This window comes from Paramisgurnus dabryanus, chromosome 6, assembly GCF_030506205.2.
Source record: "Paramisgurnus dabryanus chromosome 6, PD_genome_1.1, whole genome shotgun sequence".
NCBI classification, from domain to species: Eukaryota; Metazoa; Chordata; class Actinopteri; order Cypriniformes; family Cobitidae; genus Paramisgurnus; species Paramisgurnus dabryanus.
Genome location: NC_133342.1, coordinates 17,535,192 through 17,544,297, shown reverse-complemented (window position 1 = coordinate 17,544,297; position 9,106 = coordinate 17,535,192). Strand labels below are relative to the sequence as shown.

The following is a 9,106-nucleotide window of genomic DNA, read 5'->3' as shown; positions in this document are numbered from 1 at the left end:
CCCTAAGCCAGCACCAGCTCAGCCCCAGCCGAGAGCTGAACCGGAGGTCAAGCGCCAGCGTCCTGCACGACCGGCTGGCCCGCCTCGACGCCGCGGTCCCCGTCCTAGGATTACGCTGGACCCGACGCCGGCACCGCCTCCCTGAAGAGAGTCTGAGGAGGAAAAGAGGCTCTGGTCCCGCTTCGGCCGGCCCGCCCTCGAAAGTTCTGCGTGTTTCAGTCCCCTCGGGCGCTGGACACACCCTCGCTGTAACAGCGAAACACAAATTTTTACCTTTTCACAAAAAGAGCAAATTTCCTCCTCTGTACACACAAACACACACACACGGCTTAACGTCCATAAGCATATCGACGCTCGCCGTCAAATTTCACGTTTGGCAATCCACCCCCGGTATGCCGGGCTGGATTCTAAACGTAATCCAACACGGTTATTCACTTCAATTCGCCCGGAGACCACCCCGGTTTCGCGGCGTTCTCTACACCACTGTCCCAGACGATCGTATACAGATCCTCAGGGAAGAGGTGCGTTCTTTATTACTAAAAGACGCGATAGAGACGGTCCCGGCGGATCAAAGCGAATCAGGCTTTTACAGTCGTTATTTTCTCGTTCCAAAGAAAGACGGCGGCCTCAGACCGATATTGGATCTACGCGTTTTGAATCGCGCTCTTGCCAAACGGCCGTTCAAAATGCTTACAGCCAGACGAATCATGGCGTTAATTCGACCGGGCGATTGGTTCATATCAGTGGATCTGAAAGACGCTTACTTTCACATTCCGATAGCGCCACGTCACAGGCCGTTCCTAAGATTCGCGTTCGACGGGACAGCATACCAGTACAAAGTTCTGCCCTTCGGATTATCTCTGGCACCACGCACATTTACCAAATGTGCGGATGCGGCTCTCGCCCCTCTCAGACAGAGCGGCATCCGCATATTGAATTACCTCGACGATTGGCTTATTCTGGCACAGTCAGAGAGGGAAATTACTGCGCACAAGACCGTTGTACTCCAGCATTTGGAGAATTTGGGGTTCAAAATCAACCTCCAGAAGAGTTTGCTCACCCCCACGCAGCGAATCACGTTCTTAGGCACGACGCTCGACTCATTAAAGATGCGGGCATGGCTTACACAGGAACGCGCGCTCACGGTCAGACGCGAGGCGGCATCGTTCAAAGCGGGTTCACATCTCCCTCTCAAACGATTCCAGAAAATGCTGGGTCTGATGGCAGCAGCATCCCCACTAATACCGTTGGGAATGCTGTTCATGAGGCCGCTTCAGTTTTGGTTGAAAGCGAAAGTTCCGCCCCGTGCTTGGTTGTCGGGCCGCTTATTAATCAAAATCACGTACAGCTGCGTGAAAGCGCTTTCGATATGGACATCCCCTCACCTTTTCCTCTCGGGCACGGAGCTCGGCTCCGTGAGCAGGAGGAAAGTGGTGACTACGGATGCGTCTGCGACGGGTTGGGGCGCTCACTGCGACGGCGAGCTCGCCTTCGGTGCGTGGAACAACCAGTTGTCTCAGCTACATATCAACCACCTCGAGATGTGGGCGGTTATCTTAGCGCTACGACACTTTCGACCGAAACTCCAACATCAACACGTTCTAGTGCGGTCGGACAGTATGACGGTGGTTTCGTTCATAAACCACCAAGGAGGGCTGAGATCTCGCTCCCTATCCAGGCTGGCGAAACGGCTTTTATTATGGGCTCACGCGAACGTACGTTCGTTAAAAGCGACTCACGTACCGGGTGTAGCCAATACGGGTGCAGACATTCTCTCGCGCAACGGTCCGCCGCCGGGAGAATGGAGACTGCATCCTCAGACGGTCGAGAGAATATGGACCGTCTTCGGCCGGGCGGAGATCGATCTGTTTGCATCAGACGAGAACGCGCATTGCCCGATCTTCTTCTCGAGACATCACGATGCCCTGTCGCAAGCATGGCCGGCGTGTCTTCTGTATGCTTTTCCTCCGGTGGCCCTGTTACCACAGGTCCTTCAGAGGATAAGAGAGACGAAATGCGCGATAATTCTGGTCGCTCCGTTTTGGCACAATCAACCGTGGCTCCCCGACCTATGGCAGCTGAAAACATCAGCACCATGGCCAGTACCGCTGAGGAAAGACCTCCTATCTCAGGCGAGAGGGACGATATGGCATCCACAGCCGGAGCTATGGAATCTACACGTTTGGTCTCTGAACGGCAACCTTCACGCCTTTCAGGACGAGTGTTAAATACTCTAACTGAAGCTAGGGCCCCATCTACCAGGCGCCTTTACGCTCAAAAGTGGTCTATTTTTTCTGATTGGTGCACGACGAAAGACTTAAACCCAAACACCTGTGAAGTGGAGCATATTCTCTCCTTTCTGCAGGAAATGCTGGACAGCGGTCGCGCGCCCTCGACGCTTAAAGTGTATGTGGCGGCGATAACGGCGAATCACGCCCTTATCGCCGGTCGCACCGTGGGAAAACATGATCTAATCATTAAATTCCTCAGAGGCGCTCGCAGACTACACCCACCGCGACCTAACACGGTCCCGTCTTGGGATCTGTCCACGGTCCTGAAAGCGCTGCGCGGTCCCCCTTTCGAGCCCCTCGAGCAGGCTGACCTGCGCGCTCTCTCGTTTAAAACCGCTCTCCTCCTGGCGTTGGCATCGGTTAAACGAGTGGGCGATTTACACGCGTTTTCAATTGACCCGTCGTGTCTGGAATTCGGTCCTAACGATAGCAAAGTGATCCTTAGACCGAGAGCGGGATACATTCCTAAAGTTTTGACCACGCCATTTAGAGTTCAGGTGGTTTCACTTCTCGCCCTTCCAACGGCGGACGGCGAACAAACCCCGAACACGCTCTGCCCCGTCAGAGCGTTAAGAATATACACGGACCGTTCTGCCTCATACCGCAAGTCAGATCAGCTGTTCGTAAGCTTCGCACAACATTCCTTAGGTATGCCGCTCACTAAACAGAGGCTATCTAAATGGATCGTCGAAGCCATTGCTTTGGCTTACGCCTCCCTGAATGAACATTGTCCAGTTGGTTTAAAAGCTCACTCCACGAGGGGTATGGCTTCATCTTGGGCTTGGTCTACGGGGATTTCTATCGTTGACATTTGTAACGCGGCCGGCTGGTCCTCGCCATCTACGTTTGTCAGATTTTATAGCCTGGATGTCCCTGCCTTACAAGCACAGGTCTTATCGGCTTAATGATTCACGCGATTGCGTTTCTGTATGCCTTCACGGTGCGTTGCTAGCTCACCGTCATGGCTACCTATTAATAAATCATGCACAGCTCGCGGCGCGCTCAGGGAACCCGCCGTCTCGTGCTCTATTGTATATGCATCATGGTGCGTTTAGAGACTTCACTGTATGCGTATTACTGTCTCATATATGGTGCTTACACTTGCGCTCGCTAGAGCTATGTATATGCTGGGTTAGGGCCACATGCAGTGTCTCTCCGGTAAGGGCACCTCAGTCCGTTGTGTATGCACGGCGGGATGGGATTACGTTCCCCCATAGCGTCAGCAAACTGACGCAATGCGAAGTGAACCGTATTGAAAGGGAACGCTTAGGTTACTCACGTAACCCCGGTTCCCTGAAATAACGGGAACGAAGCATTGCGTCGCTGGCCGTGCTACAAACGTCTACGCAGCGAGTGTTATTCGGCTGCGCGCTTCAGTCGAATAATAATGAGCTCTTGACGTATTTCACCGGCTTATATAGGGACGTGTGCCACGCCCCCGCGCGGGCTCAAACGTCATTGGTCTGTATTTTCTACAGACGTTAACCAATAGGCTTCAATCACGGAGTAAACAGGAGTTTCCCCCATAGCGTCAGCAAACTGACGCAATGCTTCGTTCCCGTTATTTCAGGGAACCGGGGTTACGTGAGTAACCTAAGCGTTTTTTTTTTACATTCAGCTACACTGTGACGGTCAGCGTTATTTCTCTAAATAAGTTTAGGTAACTTGTAAGTTTAGATAACATAATTACAAAACTAGCAAATTATTGCATGCACATACGGTACAAAGCATGATTATTTATTTAGATTTCAGAATGAGCACGTTTATTGTCATTAATACTAAATATGCTGCGGTCTGTCTGCTGATCTGATACTGTAATAAAGATGAATGTATAATAACTGATTAAAACGCAAAATGTACAACTTTCAGTAAATAACTATTTACATGCTTTGGAGGTTTGTGTTGTAATAATGTACAGGGTAACTTCAGATATGAAAACGAAGACGAGTAAAGTGATGTTTTATCATTAAAATCTGATAACGTCCATTGATTTAATAGAACGTTTGGGTATACCAACATGGCGGCGCGGTGGCTTCACAAGTGTGACGTCATGCGCAATCCAGTCATTTATATAGATCAGTGGTCGCACCTCTTCCGTTCGCGTGCCTTAATTTGAAATAACGAACTTGAGTGTGCAAAAGACGCGACATGTGAACCGCCCCTAACATTGTAGAATCAAGTAATTTTTCTCTGTATGTGTGTTCAGGTGGCAAACTTGAAAAAGAAGTATTAAAAAATAAAAATAAGTATTTTAAAAAATAAATCAAAATTATTTTGCCCACATTTGTCCCCAACACGGTATGATGAGGGCTACATTAGCTATTATTACATTAGCTAACTACCAACTAACAAGATATTAACAAATTGACAAGCACTTACTGGGCAAAATGGCTCTTTAAATGACAAACGAAATTGGAGGTTGTCGTCTGGCTGCCCGTAATTTTAATGTTGCATGTCTTGCAACGCACTGTTCGTCTTTTGCCATCTTGTTGAAGCCGAAAGCGATGACCCTCGGTACCCCTCCGGCTGACATGTTGATATCTGATCTAAGTGGGCGTGGTGTGCGTAAGGATACGAGATGGCATGACTGATAATAGTGTCGTGATTCAGTCATGACAACACCATTCTCAGCCTGCGCTCCAGCTCGGTCGACTTTATTTGTTTTAATAATTTATATATTTTATATTCAAACGGAAAACTTGATGTGATTAACACTCAAGTCTTTCAAGTCATCATGTCTCAAGTCAAGTCAAGTCCCGAGTCTATAACTTCCAAGTCCGAGTCAAGTCTCAAGTATTTTATTTTTTGTCAAGTCAAGTCACAAGTCACAAAAATAGCGACTCAAGTCGACTTGAGTCCAAGTCACCAAGTCACAAGTCCCCATGTCTGCTAAAGAGTTCATGTAAGTACTTCAGAGATGCATATTGGTACCAAAAAGTGGATCTACTTCCTAATTTAATGTCATAATTTACTCAGAATGCTAGTAATTGACAGCCTCAGTCAAGGTTTACTATTGTATGTAAGAAAAAAACAATGGCATTATATTGGTAACAGAGACTGTCAGCATTTTGTCTTTTGTCCTTCTCAACAAAAAGTGTTTACTATTGATTTAAGTAATGTGACATTACGGTGAATTTGTAGATACAATTATAGGGCAAGACTTAAAGTCATCCACTGGTGGGGTTTAATGTTAGTTAAAAAGAATGCTGATTTATAACCAGAGCACAATAAAAGATTACAAAAACAAAAAAAATTCTCTTTAGAACAACATGCACCAGTGAATTTTGCACAGTAACAAAAGGAACGGAGTGTTAGGCAAAGTAAATAGTCTCAATTTTGTTTTTGCAATGACTGCATTTGCAAACCCATAATAAAAAATGAGGGCCGTGTATCAAATATGACAATGAATCAAGTGAATGTTACAATTTAAATAATGCTCTGATAATTTACCCACCACATGCATAATACCACGGGATATATGTGTCCTGTAGGGATCTGACAGGTCACATGACCCCCCACGCTGATCTCATCTGTTATTTGTTACTCTGTTTTGCAATTTGCATCATAAAGGATAACTTTCTCATTGTGATACTTTAAGTTTAAATAAGCGTTTATGTTAATTGCCCTATTATATCACAGATTAGGGTTTAAATATTTAATATATTCATTAGCATATTCCACCCAAGCCCTGCAACATGGACATTAATAACTGAAATTAAAATTAAGTGTCACTGGCTGCATTTACGACCAAGACACACATCTTAATATATTATTCATGCATCAAACATATTTGTGTCTCTTGTACAAAAAGAGAGGGGGGATCTGAATCATTCAAATCTGCTGTTTGAAGTGCTCATATAGAAATCAAACAGATATTCTGCAGCGGTGTCTTGTCTTTTTAATAGAATATAGTGCTTTTGAATAGTTTATGATTCAAATCTTAAGCCGATATCATGGCTTAAAACAACTTGAAGATCTTCAGACAGCTATTTCATGAATTATTCTTCAAACATAACTTGCATTGACGCAGAATAAAAGTCTTTAAGGTCCCCACCAAAACAACCTCAAGCCCCTAATATTACAGTAAATGATAATTTATTGTTCATTTTTTACAAATCAAATATTACTTTATTATGTATTATGATGGCAATATTAATAATTTAACTATTAGATGCAAAACCATGTTTACATCATCTCAGAAATAAACTGGGTGGTGTATGTATCTTTAATAGTACCAATCTATACGTTATAATTAACTCAGGGTTAATTAGTAAGAAAGCTGCAGCAGTGTGGTTTATTTAAGAGAAGATGCTCCAGAGATTATGACTGTGGTACTAATAGCTGTTGTTGACTATAGATGTCAAACGCATAACACAATTAATATCTATTGTCTGCTACATTTTTGTACAATGCCTATTAAGCCATGAAACATAAATGTGAACCGGACTGTAAAACTCGAAAAGTTAAATATTCTCTGAAAAAATGTGACCCTGAAGCACATAACATGGGTATATTTGTAGTATTTTTTAAGATCTTTAATATTGACTGAGTCAAAAATTTAGCAGGTCAAACCATTGAATATTTCATAAGAAATCTACATGCCAACTGTTTGAATAGATATTTTTGAACGTGATCTCATGCTTTTTATCGACTGTCACAAGCATCTGTACCTTGCATTTTCTTCTATTTGAGGTGCCATTAATTCAACGATGAAACGGGGTGTTTTATGGGCAAATATATCAAAGCCTCATCCCCTAAGGGCTTACATCTTTACAGTCTGTTTTAGAAAGGTCTCGCTGTCTGGAATCACACCAGAATGTGTTGCTTCTCGCCCGTCAAAGTGAGAAATGTTTTGCTATGTATCTGTTGACCTTACTGATTTACATTACGGTCCGATGAGACCGAGCAGCCGGAGGCGGCACAGAAAACACACCACTAATGATCTATTTGTTTTTGTCTGGAGATGTGGACGTACTCTCTCGCCCCTCTGTGAAGAGCTTTCTTTGATGAACCGTTTCCCCACGAGAAGCCCGTAATGAGCGCCGCGGTCACTCCATGAAGTTGCAGGTGATTTAATTCTTTATTAATGAACTTTTTACAAGCCACGAGAACAAAGTAAATTAGAATGCATATGCAGCAGTATCTCTTTATCAGGTGCATGACGAAAGGTGCGTGAAGTTGCTGCCTCATGACTTTTTCCAATCTGCGTAGTTGTGCATGTGAATTGGGGACACTGGATGAATGTGTGTGTGTGTGTGTGTGTGTGTGTGTGTGCATGGGGTATAACAAAGTTTCAAAAACTTTTCATTTGAAGTGTTTATAACTTGTACCTTGTTGTTTAGAGTAATGCATATTAATAATTCAGTACACAAAGGATTTTCCCGTTGGTAGGCCATGAGGTGTAATAATTCAGTGTTTGTTGCTGCAATAACCTAGAGTAAATCCCATCTGTTAGACATCTAAGTGCATAGGGATTTCATTTCAAATGCTTGTTTCAAAAGGTACTACAGGTACCACTAGAATACGTATATTACTATAAAAAGTACTGTATCATTTGTTTGCAGAGGTGTTTTGCTAATTTGTGACTTTTTGGAGCCATTGTGAGTTTATTTGCTTGCCTACAGTTCAGATTTGGTTTTGGTTTTGAGAGGGTACAGTAAATGAGATGCAATGAGTGTTGTAAGCCGTTGAACAGTAAATGTAAAAATGATAATGCACCACTATCTGATTCTTTCTGTAATGCTGACAGTTTCCCAACGGTGTCTATTGATTTGTTGAGTTAAAGTTTCCACAGGGAAGAACAGGAGAGTTGTGATATTGTAATGAAACTCAGATTATTTTCTTGTGACCTGGTTTTCCAACATGTTGATTTGTATTCGCAGGCTGTTCAAAGGAATTTCAAAGATAACAGTCTCATTATACTGAAACGATGTGTTTAAAGAGCTACACTAACAAAGCTATGCATCTAATGAGCTTTTCAAACACAACACTGGAGGAATGTGGAATATTGATTTCTTTCACTCTCTATCTTTCTTTTCCTATAAGACTGTATAGCTTGTGGTCATGTTACAAGATGATATTCACACAATTTCCTTTGATCTTCAATGATTAATATAATACAAAATAATATTGAATCATGTTTTAAGTCATATAAAGTAATGAATACTTAAAGGGCGCTCTATTTTTCTAGAAAAATAAAAACATTTCCAGCTCCCCTAGAGTAAAACATTTGATTCTTACCATTTTGGAATCCAATCAGCCGATCTCCGGGCCTGGCGTTACCACTTTTAGCATAGGTTAGCATAATCCATTAGTAACTTTCAATGGCAGGGGACTATTTTCGGGCACTGCGTAATATCATTGCGCCTCCTGCAGTCATGTTACGGCAGCAAAGTCCTTGCTTATTACACCAGAATGAGAGTACCTAGCCATATCTGCCTAGAAAATCACAACTTTTAATTTTCCGTCGGTCTTAGTACACAATGTTACTACAGAAGAGTCCATTTTTAAATAGGAAAAATATGGAAACTCTTTGGTTATTTTTAGCGTGATACTAATGATTTAATCCGATTCAATGGATTGTGCTAAGCTATGCTAAAAGTGCTAGCGCCAGACCCGGAGATCAGCTGAATGGATTCCAAAACAGTAAAAATCAAATGTTTAACTCTAGGGGAGCTGGAAAATGAGCGTATTTAAAAAAAAGTGACTTGTCCCTTTAAGCTCTATTCAGACTTTAATTGTTTCTCATGGGGACATAATGTATTTACGGGGATAGTCAGTAATTTTATTCAGAATCCAGAATGTCTATATTTTTC

At 43.3% G+C, this 9,106-nt stretch overlaps 1 protein-coding gene across 1 annotated transcript in view; it reads left to right on the top strand.

The window, feature by feature from the left end:
• The first annotated feature begins 7,331 nt into the window (after positions 1-7,331).
• The window catches only part of rgs18 (regulator of G protein signaling 18), a 49,629-nt gene continuing 47,854 nt past the window's right edge, over positions 7,332-9,106 (top strand). Inside the window, exon 1 of the mRNA XM_065269077.2 lies at positions 7,332-7,358. Within this exon, the coding sequence (XP_065125149.1) occupies positions 7,347-7,358 (12 nt within the window). The 5' untranslated portion in view covers positions 7,332-7,346. The remainder of the gene's footprint in view (positions 7,359-9,106) is intronic.